The following is a 19,629-nucleotide window of genomic DNA, read 5'->3' on the forward strand; positions in this document are numbered from 1 at the left end:
CTATGTGTGTAATTTTCCAGAACTGTAATTAAGCTTTTGTCCCATGTATGATTATGCTGTTATAAAGCATAGATGGTTCCTCTCTGGTTTATCAGCCATCCTATCTAGCTCTCCATTCCAAACCTGGAAACCAGGATCCCATCTCTACGGGACCTTAGTAGTCAGCTTCTGCTTCTCCATGTACATGAAAGCATGGTAATATCTCCTCTCTGTGACCATTGCTTTTATCAGAATGACTCATTTCCCATCTGTAGGTTGTCTCAAGAGTGAACAATAAATTGCCCAAGTTTCAAGGAACTCTTGCTGGGACTGTAAATCATTTGGTTTCTTTCCAGCTCTCATCTGCAGTCTGTTACATAAGAGTCTTAGGTCTACAGGTCCATTCTGCTGATTTACGTAAAGTGAATTGATTGCAGCGACTGTCAACAGCAGACAGTGTGTTCCATGCCTTCCACCCAAGGATTCCATCCGGCCCTTTAGAGAAAGCTACAGATTCTTTCAGCCCTGCTGAGTATTGGTTTCAGTGTTAGTAGTTAGTGCCTTTGTCTTGCAGGTGGAGGGGAAGCTGTGTGAACCTGGTCAAGGCCATGGTCAGGTTAGCTTTGGGGCTTTGAGGTCAGCGTAGGGAGCTAGATAAGAAATTGTCTAACAGGCCAAGTCACAAGGTTATTTCTCTGATACACTGTACTGATAACCAAGGAGCAGGCTCATCTCTTGTGTGTGTCAAGAGGGAAGGAAAAGCAGGTTTGCCAAGGTTGGTTTCCTATTTTTCTCCAAACTTCAGTCTGCATATTTTCTGCGAATTTATCCTCTAGTTTGATAATTCATCCTTTTTCCCCCTATATAATCCACTATTAAAGTAAATCCATCAACTTCTGATTTCAGTTTGAATTCTATCTAAAACAATTATTAGTTTTTATGACAGGATCTCATGTATTCCAGACTGGCCTCAATCTCAGTATGTAGCCAAGCATAGCTGTTTATTTTATTATATGTATGTGCATCCAAGTTAATGTCATGTGTGCGTGGGTACCCACAGAGGCCAGGAGAGGGTGTTAGATTCCATGCGACTGAAGTCACAGGTGGTTTTGAGAATCCAGATGTGGGTGATGGGAACTGAATTTAGATCCTGTATAAGAGCAGCAACTTCTCCTAAGTACTGAGCCATTACTCCAGCCAGGAGGATGACCTTTGATCCTGGTCCTCCTGCTTCCGCCTCCCCTGAATAAACCTAGTTTATTCAGTCCTGTAGCTCAAACACAAGGCCTTATAAGCATGCTAATCAGGCATCTACTAATTGAGTTATATCCCTAAGGTCACTCTTTCCCTTTTTTGGGGTGGTGGGGGTGGTGCAGGGAGTTGAAACAGGGTTTCTCTATGTAGTCCTGGAGCTTGTTCTGTAGACCAGGTTGTCCTCGAACTCACAGAGATTCGCCTGCCTCAGTCTCCCTAGTCCTGGGATTACAGGTGTGTGTCACCACGTCTGCCTTGTGTCACTTTTTTAACATTAAATTTTAATAAGCTTGTGTGTATGAGCACAGACATGCCATGCCATAAATGTAGAGGTCAGAGGACACAATTGGTCAGGTGGGACCACTTTCATCACATGTGTTCCAGGGATTGAACTCGGGTCGTCAGCCTTGGCAGCAAGGGTCTTTACCAGCCAATTCATCTCAAAGGCCTTGTTTGTTTGAGGCAGGGTCTTGCTACATAGTCCAGGCTAGTCTAGAACATTCAACTCTCCTGCCTTAACTTCTTTTATAGATTAAATATTTTTCATTTTTATCAACTAATCGTCTAAAGTATTTTGTTATAAAAATGGAAAGCTGACTGACAGCAGCTAAGCTGACCCCAGGATGAGGTTTTGTAAAGTTCCTTCTGTTGTGGTTCGCTGGCACCCTTCTGGGTGGTCCTACAAGTGCCAGCAGAGGACCCAAGTGCTTTCTTGGCCCTTCCTCTGATACTCAGGGCATGCCCATTAAGTGCTTCTTCTGAGCCTCCTGTGTCCCCTTTTCTCTGTGTCCTCAGACCTGAGATGCTGTCACAAAGTCTGCAAGATTCTCTGCTGTCATTTGTGGTTCTGGTCCTCTGCCAGCCTGTGTGGCACTTCTCTAGCCTTCTTCCTGGTATCTGGAATTGGACAAAGCCCCAAGGGGTAGAGCAGCTGCAGTGTGTTGTTTCACCTGGGATTCTCTTTCAGAACTCCATATCCTGGAATTGTTGGCCTTGGCAGTTCTCCGAAGTCTGCAGTTTTTCCCTGGTTTTCCTTGCTCTCTGAGGGGTCTCTGGTCTGTCACTGAAGCAGGTCCTCAGTCATCACTGAAGCAGAAGTTGCTTTCCGTAGGTCTTGAGAGCCAGTGAGGAGGGTCTGGAGAGAGTCTCCCACAGCCAGAACAGAGCTCATAGGGGCTGCTTCAGAGTCCTCACACATTCTCCACACCCATCTTCCTGCAGAAGCTTTGGGGTAGTTGCTCTGTTTTAAAAAAGAAAAGTATTTCTTTTCCTGAAGACAAGAGGATAGCTTTCAGGAGTCTGTTCCCTTCTTCAACCCTGGACCCAGGGATTAAACTCAGCTTCACAGGTTTGTGAGACAAGACCCCCTGCTACTTTTTTCTTTCCTTTTTTTTTTTTTGAAACAGGGCCTCATTTTGTAGCTCTGGACTGGCCTAATTTAAAAGGTGTGGTTAACATGGAGAATTTAAACGCTGCATTCAAAACAGGGTCCTTGAGTGTTGGCACAGTTGATACTCCAGGCTGGATGGTGTCTATCTTAGGAATTACATGACATTTGATAGGCCTCCCTGGCCGCTATGCCCTGGGGACCAGTAGCACTCTTTTCTATAGCTGTGACAACTCCAGTTATTGCCAGATGTTCCCTGAGATACCACGTCACACCCATTTGCAGAGGTTACCAGTCCTAACTTCCTGTTACTACCAGAGAAGTAGACTACAGTTTTGAGTTTCTTGACTCTGTGCCATGTACATCATGCTCCTCTCTTTCTGGACTGACAGATGACAGGAGAGTAAGTTAGTGTGTCGGTGAGACCTTGTCAGTCTTTGGGGTCTTGAGGTGAGGGTACATGTTCCAGGAAGGAACTGTGATGTCTCTTTCTAGCTTTTGTCCCCAGCTCAGTGTAATGCCGGAGCCAGTTACCTGCCACTGGCTCCGTGAGTCAGCACAGAGAATGTAAATAAATAGCACTGGAGTTCAAGGAGGGATGACAGAGAAGTCAGAATTAGGGTTAAAACTAAGAACTGGAAGAATGGATTTGAACTGGTCTAGGCAACCTAGTGAGACCATGACTCAGAGAAGAGAGGGCCAGGAAGGGAGAGGAGAAACGAGAAGAAACGATGGACATTCCTGAATGCTGTGATGCCATCTGAATGGATTCAACCCGTTGCCACTTTAGTCTTATTCCACAGACATTTTCTGGGTTTCCAAATTGTGCTTTGATGCCAAAAATGTTATTAATAATTCATGGCTCTTTTGATGGTCCTTTGGCCCTGTAGAGCCTTCTGAGTGTTGAGTCAGAGGAGACTACATCAGTAGCTGGGGATCAGAGAAGAGGAAAATCCTCAGCACTGTACAAATTAATCATTTTCCATGCACGCTTTGGCTTGAAGCTTTTTTTTTTTTTTTTTTTTTTTTGTATTTCCAAAAAAACCTAAGGCTTTACAAACTAAGCCTGGTGACACACGCCTGTAATCCCAGCTCTCAGGTCACGGACACACTAATTTACTCTCTGGAGTCTGAAGCAGGAGGATCAAGAGTTCAGGGTTACTTTTTACTACATTGGAAGTTCAAGACCAGCCAGGGCTATATGAAACGCCGTCTCAAAAAGCTTAAAAAAAAAAAAAATCCACAGCTGTCTGATAGATCTGAAAAGTGGGTCTAGATGGTAACCTGCATTTGCTTCCTGAGCTGGTAGCTTTTATTTTCTGACTTTTCTAAAAAGCTATGCTGTGAATATGACTCGCCTGAGTTCCCAGTTTGTTTTGTAAAATTACAGACACTCTCACTCTGTCCTTATGAGAGACAAGCAGATCTCCGCCTCCCCATGGCTGGGACTATAGGTATTTACCTCCCAGAAGGGAATTGAATTTAGGTCCTCATGCTTATACAGTAAGAATCGGAGGACAGCTTTCAGGAGTCCATTCTCTTGAGTCTTGGACCCAGAGATTGAACTGTTTCACAGGTGTGTGAAGCAAGCTTCCTGCCCTTGTCTAGCTGGTCTCGGCACTGTTGATACTCTAGGCTGCATGGTGTCTGTAGCCCAGGCTGAACCAACAGCAGCAGCCCTTCTGCCTCAGCTACTAGAATGCTGAGATTACAGGTGGGAGCCATCATGTCTGTGTCTGGCTTTTGCTGTTGTTGTTTTGTTTTGAGACAGAAATCTGAGTTTGAGGCCAGCCTGTCTACAGAGTGAGTTCCAGGACAGCTGAGACTGCATAATGAGACCTTGTCTCACTTCTGAATGCCCTCTACCCCCAAACACACAAACACACACACCAGAAATGGAGCTGGGCTTAGGCTACTGTCCAAGAGATCATTCTGCTCATCTCTGCTGTGTTGCTGCTCCTAGCATCATTTATTGGGCCAAAATGCAGGCACATTCTCATCCCCACAGGGAGCATTGGTGTCTTGCTGGGCAAATTATTTTCTTGAGTGTGTTTGTTCTAATGCAAATTAGCAAGCTGTATCTGGAAAGCCTGCTTAGAGGAGTGTTTCCGGTAGGATGTTATAGTTGTTTTTGTTGAGACAGGGTTCTACTGTGTAGCCCAGGCTGGTCTTGTGTGTAGTCCTCCTGCATCAGTGGATAGGCGTGTATACACTGGCACACCTATTGTGTTATATTCCCTAAAGGACTTGCCACAGAGCCATTCTGTGGGAGGGCTCCAGAAGTACACAGCGTATGTATGGGCCTGGGTTTGAGTTAGAGCATACTCGATGTCAACTCTAAGGCTCTCAGGACCTGTAGGTGTTTGAATTCAGGAATGACTTGGATAGCCTCAGGATGACACAGCCCCTATTCTACCCAACCTTCAGTGATCTTCCAGATGGTAGACTGACGCCCGCAGCTGCGAACTCTGGACAGTGAACTAAGATGTCCATGCAGGCCTGCTGATTCTGAATGTTGGGTTAGCTGGCTTGCCTCCTTCCTTTCTTCTGTATGGGTATTTTGCGTGCAAGTATGTCTGTGTACTGTGTGGGGATCTAGTACCCCAAAACTAGAAGAGGATGTTGGATCCTCTGGAAGTGGAGTTACAGATGGTTGTTAGCCACCTTGTGGGTGCTGGCAACCAAGCCCCAGACCTCTGGAAGAGTAGTAAGTACTCTTAACTGCCGAGCCAGCTCTCCAGATCTGACTTTTGCTTGACCTTAAAGATGAGTCAGGAAGGAAAGGCAAGGCAAGAAGAGAAACTAAACATCAAGTAACCGTGTGTTGTGTATGTGTGTGTGCATACATGTTTGCATGCATATGTATACACGTGCTCGAATATGTATGAAGGTCAGAGGTCAGTGTCAGGTTCCTCAGTTGCCATCCACCTTGTTTTATTTTTTTGAGACAGGGTCTCTCACTGGCCAGGACTTTCCCAAGTAGGCTAAGTTGGCTGTCTGTTAAACTCTGGGGATCTGCTGTTTTGCCTCCCAGCTCTAGGTGCTCATTTACAGGTGTGGGTAGTAGGCACAGAGGTTAAAGTTGTCATTCTTTCCTAGCCCTTTGTCTTCTATTATTTTAGTTTTGGGGGAGTTTTTTTTTTTTTTTTTTTTAAACACATTTATGCATGCACATATATGCCGTGATGTGCTTGTGGAGGCCAGAGGACATCTTGTAGGAATTGATTATCTCATACTCTGTGGGTTCTGGGGATCAAACTCAAGTTATTAGGCTTGGTGAAGTTCCTTTACCTGCTGAGCCATCTTCCCAGCCTCTTTAGTGATTTGGTACAGTTTCCTGTAGCCTAGACTGGCCTTGAGACTGACCTGGAGCTCCTGATCTTCCTGCCTCGGGACCACCATGCTCACTTTACCACATCACAGTTTACTCTTCAGACAGCAAAAGAAACCAAGCAAGGTAGGTTTGCTGGGCTAGCCCTGCATGCCTTGCCCATGGTGCTCTGATCTGCTGAGCCACAGAGGCTCCTGGCACAGGCCCGAGCTGCAAATCCAGAATCCCAAGAGGCTTTGAGTACCCAGAGAGGCTGTTGTCAGGCAAGATGGGAGACGCTAATTGGCCTCTGGGTGAGCAGGGCTGCTGCTGAACTCCATCCCTTGATAAACATACTCCCCCTGGCAGGCTCGTTAATATTTAAGAGTAAAGTGCCAAATCTATTACAGCCACTGTAATTTAATTTTTGCTGCATTTCAGAGCTATATGGTTGCCAGCAGGGTGTCAGTGTGGGCTGGGTTTCAACTGCTTACCTGATCGATCGATCATTCATTCATTCATTCATTCATTCATTCATTCATTCATTCATTCTTGTTGAATGTGATTCCTTGAATAAGAGTAACTGTAATACTAACAGTAGAACTAACTTGAGAATGAGTAATTTGTATTTAGGTATACAAGTAGGACTTTGGTTGTCTGTCCTTCCTGTCCCTCTCCTTGCTTCCAGAGCGAATACCTTGCTGTGGTGAAATGTTGCTTTCTGAAAACTTGGTTTGGGTTGTTCAGTCCAGGATGTAGCAGGGGCATTGTCTTAAATCATGGCAGGCCCCACAGAGCTGCTCGGCAGACTGTTGTGACAGTTGTTGGGGTGGCAAGAACAGATTGATCAAGGCTCTCCCTCCCTTCTCAGGTGTGTGTACGGTAGTACCTGTGGGTTTTCTTCTTTTTTTCGTTTGTTTTTCAAGACAGGGTTTCTCTGTGTAGTCTTGGTTATCCTTAGCTCTGTAGACCAGGCTTGCCTGGAACTTATAGAGATCCACCTACCTGCCTCTGCCTCCTGAGTACTGGGATTAAAGGCATGTACCACCACTGCCTATCGGCAAAGGTTTCCAGGGCTGGCCTTAAAAGTCTAGGTACAAAGTCAGGGATGGTCTTGCACACAGTGCCTCCCGGCTTCATGGGCTCTCTTCTACGTCATGCCAAACATGAGTAGTCTGGACCTAAGATTTATTTCACTTGTAATCATGCGTGTGTGTGTGTGTGCCACATGTGTGTGGGCACCCTGGAGGTCAGGGGTGTTGGCTTCTCTGGAGCTAGAGTTAAAGGATTTGAGAGCCGCCTGAAATGATTGCTGCGGATGGAGTTTGGGTCCTTCTGGAAGAGTAATATATGCCCTGAACCGTTGAGTCATCTTTCCAGCCCAATAAATGGTATTTTTGATCCTGTAACCCAAATAATGGCTTGGGAGACATGAGATAGTCACTGAATGCTCTAACTTCATACATAGCCAACTCGGGTTTTTTATCCCTGAATCATGGCCCTTGATTCATTTATAGGATTCTTGTTTCCCTAGAGGTGGTGGCACACGCCTTTAATCCCAGCACTAGCACTGGGGAGGCAGAGGCAGGCGGATCTCTGTGAATTCAAAGCCAGCCTGGTCTGCAGAGTGACCTCTAGGACAGCTAGGGCTGTACCGAGAAACTCTGTCTCAGAGAAAAAAAAAAAAAAAAGAGAAAAGGATTCTTAGTTTTAATATATTTTAACTTAGGTATAGCTGGCAATTTAGATACATCCAAAGTTGAACTTCTCCTACAACTTTGTTTTGAGACAGGGTCTCACTGTGCAGCCCTGGCTGGCCTGGAACTCACAGAGATCTGCCTCCCGAGTACTGGGATTAAAAGTGAGCAACATTACATTCAGCTACTCTCAGTTTTGTCATTCGTTCTTCTGTCCTAGAGTGAAGTGGCTCCTCTGCTTGTGTGGATTTGGTTCATCAGAACTGGCTTACTGTGCATGTACATCACAAGGCCAAAGGGGAAAGTTAATGGCTGAACATTTCTGGGTCAAGGAAAAGAACAACATAGCAGAGTAGAGGAGAGTGCAGCCTCCATCTTGTGCGGCCTCTGTCTTCTGCGTGCTCTGTACTGCTGTCTGGGGGTGCAGGTGCCTGCTTGCTGCAGCCTGGTCTCTGGACTGGACGGAAGCTTCCAGTCTCAAACTGCTCTGGAAAGCCTTCTGGGTATGCCTCAGGCTGGGCAGTTTCTAGTACTTTCTCTGCATCTTTGTCTGGTCTGATTTGGCAGGTTGGACGTTAATATAAAATGGGATGATACCCTCTTAGAAACTGGAATTCTCAAAGAATGATAACCCCATTAATCTGTTAGGATCTTCCAGGCTAACAGTAATACGATTATAGATGCAAGGAGAGATGGCCTTCTGAAAGAGGGTCAGCGCAGAAGCTACATCAAAGAGGAACCTTGATTGGGGGCTGAGGCAAGAAGCTGCAAGTTTATGGCCAGCCTAGGTAACTGATGTATCGCCTGAGAAAAATAATACATTTAATCTGGGCTGTATGCCAGAGAGCAGAAAATGTTTGATAGAGCACCCCTTTGTCGTACAGCAGCTTTCCCATAGGGTTGGGGAAATGTTTTATTGCAGCAAAAAAAGAAAATAGATAATTAAAAAACAAGAAACAACTCTTAATAGCCAGGAGTGGTGGTGCATGCCTTGAATCCCTACACTCGAGACAAAGCCAGGCAGAGCTCTGTGAGTTTGAGGCCAGCCTGGTCTAAATAGAGAGTTCCAGGCAATCCAGACACAGACAGATAGACACACACACACACACACACACACACTGATTGATTGATTGATTGATTGATTGATTGATTGATTGATTGATCTCATCTCTCCTTTGCTTTCTAAGTACACCGGTGTAACAGAAAACAGCATGGCGCAGAGCCTGTCTTTAACCATGAACTTCCTTCTACTCTTCTCATTTGTGTAGCAGTTGCTTTTTAATTTTTAAATTAATATGTCATTTGGTTTGTATGTCCATGCAAATGCGTGGATGTGTGAATACCATGGTACATCGATGGGGGCCATGTGGGTCCCAGAGATCAAACTTAGGCGACAGGCTTGACAGCAAATAGCCCTACTCACCGAGCCATCCCACCAGCCCTGTGCAGCTGTTTGTTTGTTCAGGGTCAGTCTACTGGGCTACTGTGTCACCTCCTCAGCTCAGATCTTTCTGTTCCTTTAGGGAGAAGTTTTAGGGCTGGAGAGATGGCTCAGCAGTTAAGAATGCTGTCTGCTCTTCCAAAGTTCCTGAGTTCAATTCCCAGCAACCAAGTGGTGGCTCATGACTGTACTGAGATCTGGTGCCCTCCTCTGGTATGTATGCATACATGCAGGCAGAGTGCTGTATGCATAAATAAATAAATAAGCAAATAAGCAAATAAATAAGTAAATTAATGAATAAATAAACAAATTTTTAAAGGATGTTTTGCTTTTCTTTTGAGACAGGGTCTCATTTCGTCCAGGCTAGCCTCCAACTTGGCAGGTAGCTTTGACTTTCTGATCCTCCCACCTGTACATCCCAAGAGCCAAGGTTGTAGACGAGTTTATGCAGCACACAAAGCCAGAAGGAAGATTCTTGTTCCTGCCCTGTCTGCCATTTGTGTCATGTAAATGCAGCTCTCAGAAGGAGATGCTGGAGCCTTTTGTCAGTACCAAGTTCTATAGATAGTTCTGGTTCTGGGAAGCTCTTCTAGGCTTCAAGACAAGGAAGACTTGAGAGTGTATCCCTTGTTGGTCTTTGTAAAGCTGAGTTCGTTCAAGTATGGCAGCAGCAAGTGGCCGTAACAGTGTGCTGTATGGCAGTCTACAGCTCACTCAAGGGCAAGATGCCTCTTCATGAAGCAGGCAGGGTCATGGTAGGCATGTCAGCTGGAAAGAGCGAAGGGAGGAGTGGGCAGTTCTAGTCGTGGGATGGAGGGGCATTAGGAAAGGTAAGAACTCATGAGCAGGCAGAGGCAGCAGCAGCAGCAGCAGCGGGAACCTGATAACCTGGGACACACCAAGGCTTCATTTGGAGAGAGGGAGGCTGGGGATGAGGGACCAGGCAGACAGAGCCTTGCAGGTGGCTTTGCCTCCCACAGTAACTTTTCTGATGCACCAGTCAGTCCAGGCCACAGTGGGGGCTGGCCAGCATGTGTGTGGTGCTAACAGTGTTTGAAGGCTTTTATGCAGTTTCTTTTGGCCCAGGGTTCCCTTTGGGCATGTGATTTGGGCATCTTCGCTGTCTCTGTGGGGCATGTGCCCGGTTTAGGGATTTGTGAGGGTTGGTCAGTATCATGCTTTTCAGAGTTAAAATTTCTTGGTTGTAATTAGAATTTATGTTCCTACCTATATGCAGAGAACTTGTGTTCTCACAAACGACGACGGTGAGAGTGGGAGCTGACTTACCTGATAGCTGAGCTGCCCAGTAAGCTGTGTTTAGATATATTCACATCTAATCTGTGCCATTTCGTAAACCAGGCTTTAAAAAAGACTGCAGGTCTGTAGGATTGTTTGCAAGACACTGAATGGCCATCGATTTTACCACTTTTTAAAAAATGCTTGGAAAGACATTGACTGGAAACAACCTATGATGGACTGAGTAGCTTTTGTGTCTAGGATTGGAAGGTTTTGGAGAGCAAGGCAGTTTCTCCCGAGAGTCAGCCTAAAATAAAAGCCTTTGCCCTTTGTGTGATTCCATCTCCAGTTTCCTTAAACACTTTCTGTTGCTGCAAAGCATTTAAAGGATGTGACGATGTGTGCGTGCAGGTTCTGCAGCCAGAAATTCTCTTTGCATTTTAGAGAAAAGAAATGTAGCTTTTTACTTTTCCTTTTTAAAAACCACTCTCTTTCTTGATTTGTTTACCTGTCTTTGATAAGGGGGTGTCACTGTGTAGCCTTGGCTAGCCTTCCTCTGCCTAGGGGAGGAAGGGGGCCAGGATTAAAGGTGTGCACCATCAGGACTGGCTTTAAAAAACAAAAGACAAAGAAACAAAAACCAAACCAAACCAGGTTCCTTTGTAGCCCAGGCTAACCTCAGACCTTGAATTTTCAGTCTTCTTGACCCAGGTCTCTGGTAAGCTTAAAAAAGCATGAGCCACCACACTTACTTTTTGTATCTTTTTTTTTTTTTTAATATTTATTTGTATGCAAATGTCTATGTGTGTTTGAGATATTTCTCCTCTTTCCTCTGAGACAGGGTCTTATTCCTTTTGGTTTTTTTTTGGAGACAGGGTTTCTCTGTTAGCCTTGGATGTCCTGGGCTCACTTTGTAGACCAGGCTGGCCTTGAACTCACAGAGATCTACTTGCCTCTGCCTCCCAGAGTGCTGGAATTATAGGCATGCGCCACCAAGCCTGGCTACAAGTCTTATTCCTTATTCTTATGATAGGGTCATAACCTCTGCCTTTACTGTCCCCTAGCATGTGCAGTGAGTAGATCTGAAATGTGTAAGTCAGTGACTGTCATTCGAGCACCACATTTTTAAAACTTTATAAATCTCTAAAGGTGCTCAGAATGCCTCCTGGCACATTGTATTGATGCCCCACACTGAAGAATACTGGGAATCGGTTCTACACGTGACCCTGACAGTAAAAAGATTACATCAGAGAATGAAATGGGCACTATTGAGACCTGGACTCCAGAGACGAAGCCCTGTTGTGAAATCTGTCTTCATAGGGTCAGATGACTTAGGCAGACCTCTGTTCCTCCTTCTGTGACTCAAAGGCAACAACCTGCATGTCAGTGATCTGAGTGGGGCAGGGGAGTCACACACACACACACACACACACACACACACACACACACACAGGCATTAGGAAACACACTAATGCAACAGGATGCAGGACTATTGTATCTTGACTCCCTAGGAAGCCCTGTAGAAGCAGACTCAGTCAGTTCATTCTTCCCTCAGAGATTGCAAGTGAGAGCTGAGACACTGATTTCTGGTGGTTAGGGTGGGATTCAACTATTCAGAAACTTAGCAGATATCAGTTGTAAAAGTCAGTGCTTTGCAGGTACTCCAGCACACTGGAGTCATACCACTGTCTTGACAAGTGTCCTTTGGTCCTCTGTGTTTTCCTGTGTGGCAGAAACATCACCCTGGAACTTTTCACAGTGTAGGTCTTGAAGATCAAGAACAGGTTGTCAGATTTGGCATTTACCCATTTACCCATCACACAGACCAAGACTGAGCCTTCTTGCTGTGCAGACCAGGCTGGCCTCAAACTGGGGACCACCTTCCTGATTCTGCCTACCACGTGCAGGCATGACAGGCCTGTGCTACTGCAGTTTATTTACTTACAGGCAGACTCTCACTTTTTTGTCAAGGGTGGATAGAAACTACTGTGTAAACCAGGCTGGCCTCTTCCTGCCTCAGCCTTCCAAGTGCAGCTTTACGGGGAACAAGTCCCCAGCTTGGCTTTGAACGGAACCTTGGTGTTTGGGTAGGGGGATTTACTTGTTTTGAGCGTTTCCTATTGCTTGGCTGACTTGAAATCTAGTCCTGGACCCTTTCTTCAGTGTCATGGTTTTCAGAGTGGTGTTCATTCCCTGAGAATAGCATAGACAGCTCCTGACTATACTGGGCTTTGCTACCTCAGGGCTTTAGCTCTCTAGGCACACTGACTGACTGGTTGGCACACAAACAAAGGTCTATAACAAACACTCCTAAGCATATTTGCTCTTGATCTCTTTGTCTTGGATTCGGTATGTCCCATTATTTTACTTCCAATCTGGTTGTTTTGTGAGAGACTTTTCTGAATCATTGTCTTACTAGTGTGTGTTCAAGAGAAAACTGCAGGTTGATTAACCCAGGAGGAGAGAGGAGATGCCATCTCTGTGCCTGGAAGCACTCTGGGTAAGCCATGGCTGCATGGAAAAGCTTATTTTTCTTAATCTGTGTCATGGTTATAAGAGATTCCTCAATCTAGACATGGGGCTGGGTAATAATTACAGTGTCATCAGCAAGGCTGATTTGTGCTAAGTGTCGATTTAGCAGCCTGCACACTGCGGCAGCATTTCTGAACTGGTGCCTGCTCTGTGCTGTCTCAACCATCCCCACCCCCATTCTTGCGCAGGGGCCTGCTGCTTCCACAAGAGAAGTCTAAAGTCTGTGCGGAGGCACTTGCTGACGCCACTGAGCACTTTGCAGCTGGATGTCGAGCTAAAATTGGCTCTTAACTGCAGTTCAGCCAGTGTTGATCAGGACCGTGGTTCTGGAAAGTACTGTCTGCGTCAAAGTAAAGCTCATTACAATGTTCCAGAACACGTGGGTTTTGTACTTTCAAGATTTTTGACTTCACTAACCTCATGACCGTAGGCCAATACTCTAGAGGTAATTTGAAACAAAAAGTATTTACTCATATGGGAAAATGGTCAAGATGGCATCTACCTCATAAAGGTGAAATTCTGAGTGAGTGTTTGTTTAGACCGGAGGTTGTGTGTCTGCTTGGATACTAGCTCATGTGGCTAAGTTTAGTAATGACTTTCTAGGAATGCTCCTAAATTCCTGTATATAGTTTATCTCTGTGACTATTGGTCACTTGTGCATGTAACAGAAGGCTGGGACATTTGTGAGGTCCTATACAGTCTGTTGCTGCTGGCTACTTGTGTATGTAACAGAAGGGCGCTTAGCAGCTTCTCTAATAAGATTAAGTGGATTTTGCCTCCAGCAAGCTTAGTAAGAATTAATAACATACTGTGCCTGCTATTTACCAATACAGCAGATACCTAGTGACTCTAGCCAAGGGATAGTAAGTAGGCTTATTATTAGACATACCACAAACAAACTGTTGATGCTGCTGATGACTTGTCAGGGCCAGGTGCTAGTTTGGGGAATAGAAGGGACCTTCGGCTCTCTGTTGTGAAGCCTTCTGAAGGGGGCTCCAGTTGGCAGTTTTTAGCAGATGAGCAGCTTGCTGCCCACACCTGCACCTCTCTGTCAGCGTGGACAGCTGGGTCTATCCTTATTACGCCAGGGTGGAGGCTGAGACACTGTAGAAGGAACACACATGCAAGTGGGGAAAAGTTGAGTAGGAAATAGTGTTGATTATCACTGAGGAACATTTTGGACCCAGCCCAAAGTTGAATTTTGTTTGCAGGTGGCAGTGTCTTACAGATTGCTTGTGTTCTTGGAAATCGTTCTTTCTGGACAGTGTTTGTTAGGTGGTTCTGCTCCCAGGCTGGCTGAGTGTGAATCTGTGACTGTTTCTTTTGTTTGGCAATATTTGCCTTCTTGTTCTTTTATTTTTCAGGGTTGAGCATGTTCCCGTGGTTAAACAGAAAGGCTGTAGTGAGTATGTGTATGTGAGAATTTCTTAGTCAAGTGACAAGACTCATTCAGGGGACTGTATTCACAAACTATTAATAAAACAGATTGCAAACCAATTTAATTTTGTTTTGTTTTGTTTTTTCAAGAAAAGATTTCTCTGTAGCCATGACTGTCCTGGAACTCGCCCTTTAGACCAGGCTGGCTTTGAACTCACAGAGATTTGCCTGCCTTTGCCTCTGGAGTGCTGGGATTAAAGGTATTCACCACCACCACCTAGCTTTTCTCTCTCTCTCTTAAAGACAGGGTTTCTATGTGTATCAGCCCTGGCTGTTCTAGAACTCTCTTTGTAGTCCAGGCTGGCCTTGAACTCACAGAGATCTGCCTGCCTCTGCCTCCCAAGTGCTGGGACTAAAGGCGTGTGCCACCATGCCCTGCTCAATTTAAAATTTAATTAAATTTCTTTACTTATGAGGGTAAGGCAGTTTTCAAGAGTCAGGTCTCTCCTGCAACCTGAATCCCAAGCATCGAATTCAGATGGTTAAGATTAACCGAAAGAACCTTTGTCCCATAAGTCATCTTGACCCCAAAGCCAGGCCTAAAAGTGGACCCTGAACTGTAAGAGTCCAAATCAAGCTGGGCACTAAGAAACAAAAAGCATGCAAACATTCACTTCTCTATTGTAGCTGCTTCACACCTTGACCTCCTCGAAGTGATGGACTACAAGTTGTAGTTGTGAGCAGAGCAAAGCCTTTCTGCCCTAGGTTGTCTTTTTGCCAGGCTACTTTTATCATAGCAGCAGAAACAGAGCTGGGACAGAAAGGGAAGGCTGGCATTGGCTTCCTCCAGAACTCTGTGTTCACCTAGGTTTGAAGGTTTCTTGACCATTGTGGGTCAACAGCAGCCCCAGTGAAGCAGATGTGTACAGCTAAGTCTAGAAAGATCCATCTAGTTTTGTGCAAGACAGGAACATTGATGGTCTAGTCTAGCTCTGTCTAGTAACCATTTTATTCAAGCCACATGGCTCCTTTGTGAGAGCACAACAAAGCAGGGTGTTAGTTATAAGAGGAAAAATAAATAAAAACAAAAAAGGAAAAGAAAACAGTTATACCTGGAGAGGGTAGTATACACCTATAATCCTAGCACTTGAGGCTGGAGGCTTGTGAGTTCAAGGCCAACCTGAAATACACAGCCAGTTTAAGGTCAGTCTGGGTTTTATAGGGGGAACCTATCTCAAAGGAACCAAAGCAGGGCTGGGGAGATGCTCACTGGGTAAAGTGCTCTATGTGCATGTATGAGCGTCTGAGTTCAGCACCCACATAAAGGCTAGCTGTGTCTAATGTGGACCTGTAATCCCAGCACTGAGCCAGCAGAGACGGGGGGCTTGATCTCCCAGAGCTTACTGACTGGCCAGCCTACACAATTGGTGAACACCAGGTTCAGTTAGAGACCTTATCTTTAAAAGTAAGGTAGAGAGATGGTAGATGAAGACACGATGCTGATCTCTGGCTTCCACAGGTATACTTCTTATCCCCATCAAATCCAGACCAAACAGAGCCTCTTAGTGGTAGAACCAGGGCACAGTGGTTTATCCTACCTCTCAGATGTCTGCTGAAGGTGGCCGGAGGTCACTGCAGTGCAGATGGATTTCTCACTTCTTTGAATCCTTCGGGAGACTAAGAGAGACACAGCATTAATGCATAGTAAATGTGCACCCTGAAGCAGTGTGTCTCCAGGTGTACCCTTAAGCTAGTAGCATTGGTGTCGCCTGTGAGCTTGATACAACTTTTAGGTCCAACCCTGACTGCTCTAGTTTAAGTGCCTGGAAGCAGTTGCAGGAAACTGGTTTTCTGAACCCTCTTGGGGAGAGAGTTGAGCAACAAAGAATGAGATGGCTGCGACGGTGGAGCCCCTCTGCTAGCAGTGCCTTTGCAACACAAGGGGGTGGGGGCTTGTCTGCAGGATCCAAGAACTCTGCACTTTCCATAGACCTTTGTCTGGGGCCAGAGAGATAGCTCAGTTGGTGAAGTGCTTCCAAAGAACCTGATATCCATCCATAGCACCCATGTGAGAATGCCAGGCACGGGGCCTCGTGTTTATAATCCAGCGTCAGGCAGTAGAGATTTGGGAGTCCCTGGTGAGCCAGTCTTGCTTAATTGCCGAGCTTCGGGCCAAAGAGAAGCGCTGTTTCAATGGAGGTGGTGGATGGCATTCTTGAGGATAACGCCCAAGGTGGTCCTCTAGCTTTCATACATATGAGTGTGCGCGAACATCTACCCTCACCCACTGAAAGAGCAGCTTGTTTTTAAGGTGATTTCTGACAGCTGGTCGAATAGTCTGTTGGAAATAAAGACCAGGTTATGTGAACATAGAACAATGCCACAGAAGCAAGTGAGAGATCCCATAGGAAGTTTAAGTCTTACGTTTACTGGATGAGCTGTGGGTTGCCCTCCTGCCATGACCCTTCACTGCACCGCAAGGTGGAACTAGAAATGAGATGTCAGTCTTGAACACAAGCTTCTCAGAGCTACATCTTAAAAAAAAGATTCTGAAGTTCTCTACTTACAGGAGAGCAAGCCCTGTGTGTGTTCTGTTCTTGGAGGGTGTGGGTGAGTGTGTCTTCCAGCACAGAGCTCTATTGGATACTGTGGCTCTGAAGGGGTTCTCACCAGTCTTTTGCTGAGTGCCTGGGGTCTCCACACTGAGCTGTCCTGCTTTGTCCCATCCATTCATTCCTATTGCCAGTGTAGCATAGGACTCTGGCTGAAAGGAGTGAATTGGCCTTATCCTGTCGGCTTTTAATGCACATTATGTATGGAATACAGTGATAATATCAATGCATGTCACCTAGATAGAGCTTGTTGAGCCAGAATTGGCAGCCCAAGGCTATGTGTGCTTAGCACAGAGGAATACCAAGACAGTAAGCTTGTACTGCAGCCTGAGGCCACGTTGGAGGCTAGCCAAGTGTTAAAGATTCCACCTCAGACACCAACAGGGATGACTTGGAATGGGCCACCCTTGTAAATAAACCACGTACTGAGTCATGCCTAGCGGCTGGCCAGGAAAGAGTGTGTGACCTGGGGTGTGACTGCTTCCTGTAAAGCCTGAAGGAGCAGCTGCACCAGCTGATGGTGGCAGGCTCACTTACTACTCATTTGCTCATGAGCATTTAGTCTCCTCAGGTTACCTGAAGAGCACACAGGCCAAGTGCTTATTGCCTTGGCTGTGGGCAGGGTGTCGCAGTCCACCATTCTGCAAAAGTGCCCAGATACAGACATTTCCATCTCTGGGGGAGCAGAATGGCCTGCAGCTTCATTCTTAGTGATGATCAAGTATAGTGGATGTGCTGAGAGCAGAGACCTTTGAAAGTCTTTTCAGGGCTAGGGAGATGGCTCAGAGGTTAGGAACACAGTATGTTCTTCCAGAGGTCCTGAGTTCAATTCCCAGCAACCACATGGTGACTCACGACCATCTATACAATGATCTGGTGCCCTCTTCTGGCATGCAGGTGTACATGCAGATAGAGCACTCCTATACATTAATGAAGAAATTTTAAAAAGAAAACAATTCTTTTTTTTAAAAAAAAAAAAAGTTTTCGTCAGTCTGTAAAGGTCTTTCTAATTGTCACGGTGCTAGAAGGCACTGTGAATGTTTGCAGACCAGGTGGGACACAACTGCAGTTTACGCATTTCTACATACCTCAGGATTGGCTGAGCCCCAGAGCCCTACTGGCCACCCAAGAACTGTGAGTCTTCTGAATTCAGGGTGGAAACTAGGGATGAGACTGTGGAAGTTTTGAAAGCTGAGAGAGGTTTTAAAGGTTCAAAAAGGAAGGAAAGCCCAAAAGTTGTGTGGTAGATGCTTTTGCCCATGTTTCTTAGTCAACTCTTTTCCACCCTCTTTCCACAGTAAATACCTACCTCTTCATGGTGCAGGCTCAAGGGATCCTGCTTCGGGACAATGTGAGGACCATTGGTGCCCAGGTGTATGAGCAGGTGGTCCGCAGCGCCTATGCCAAGAGGAACAGCAGCCTGAATGATTCAGGTAAGCTATGAAGAGGCCCTGAGGACTGCTACTCCCAAGAGAGGCAAGCAGGGCTGGTCCAGGAGTCATCATCGCTCTTCTGTTCAGGATGTGTTAAGGTGACTAGAAGGCAGTTCTCTCTGTTTCTCTGTCTCTCTCTACTGACTTCTGCGGGCATCTGGCAGAACATGAGTTCATGTGGACATGTGTGGTACCCAGACACAGATGCTGGCAAAACATTCATATATATATAAGATAAATAAGTCCAAAATTTTAAATGTTTTGGGCTGCAGAGATGGCTCAGTGGTTAAGAGCACTGTCTGCTCTTCTAGAGGTCCTGATTTCAATTCCCAGCAACCACAGGGAGGCTCCCAACCATCTATACTGGATCTGATGCTTTCTTCTGGTGTGCAGGTGACATACAGATAGAGCACCCATATATCGTGTATATATGATAAATAAATTTAAAACTTTAAAGTTTTTAAAATAGTTTTTTATTTTGTGTACATTGGTGTCTGCCTGCATGTGCACCTGTGTGAGGCTGTCAGATCTCCTGGAGTTGGCATTACACACAGTTGTAAGCTGCCATGTGGGTGCTGGTAATTGAACCTAGGTCCTTTGGAAGAACAGCTAATGCTCTTAACTGCTGAGCCATCTCTCCAGACCCCTTACATTTTTTTTTTTTAAAGTACAATCTTGTCATTTTTTTTTTTTTTTAATCTTAAAACAAAGGAAAGCATCTGTTTCTTACCCCACTTCCCAAGATAGGTCCAGTGCTCCTGGATAAAAGGCCTGGAAGTATTAGCCATTTGGCTCTTGGAAACCCTCTTGAAAACAACAGCAGTGGCCTGAGTTGAAAAATTCCCAGCTCTAGCCACAGAATGGGTGAGAGCCAGCTTTAGTGTTTGTAACACCTGTGTGAATCTAGAGGGTTGGGAAAAGAGACTGTACAAAACAGTGAGGTGTAAAATAATTGTGCAGCCACCACTGCTCTGTAGGTCCTGCCCTTTCCTGGAGAGAGTCTTCTGCTTGGAGCTGCTGCTGAACCTTATGGGAGGAAGATGTCAGGGCCTTTTCCTGTGTGGCAAAAACAGTCCCGTTGAAAGAAGCCTCTGTAACACACTCTTAAATCCCACTCAAGTGATGGGAACAGGGTGTGCACGCATCTGGGTGTGTTCGATGGTGTGAAGCCTTGAGTAAAAGAAGACCACGGGGTGGGGGTACTAGGTTGGGGAGCAATGATAAAGGACTGAAAATTGGTAATGCTACAGCAGGGAGCCTTACTGTCCACAGTGTCCCCAGGGTCTCTCAAAGCTCAGGAATGGCCAGTGTCCCTAACCTTGGGAATCAGAATAAAGGCAAGCTGGGGAACAAGAGTTCCAGGTCATCCTT

At 45.7% G+C, this 19,629-nt stretch overlaps 1 protein-coding gene across 1 annotated transcript in view; it reads left to right on the top strand.

The window, feature by feature from the left end:
• B4galt5 (beta-1,4-galactosyltransferase 5) overlaps positions 1-19,629 on the top strand; it is a 50,710-nt gene that overhangs the window by 17,333 nt on the left and 13,748 nt on the right. Inside the window, exon 2 of the mRNA XM_055596115.1 lies at positions 18,124-18,258. Within this exon, the coding sequence (XP_055452090.1) occupies positions 18,124-18,258 (135 nt within the window). The remainder of the gene's footprint in view (positions 1-18,123; positions 18,259-19,629) is intronic.

This window comes from Psammomys obesus, unplaced genomic scaffold, assembly GCF_907164565.1.
Source record: "Psammomys obesus unplaced genomic scaffold, mPsaObe1.curated_primary_1811, whole genome shotgun sequence".
NCBI lineage: Eukaryota > Metazoa > Chordata > Mammalia > Rodentia > Muridae > Psammomys > Psammomys obesus.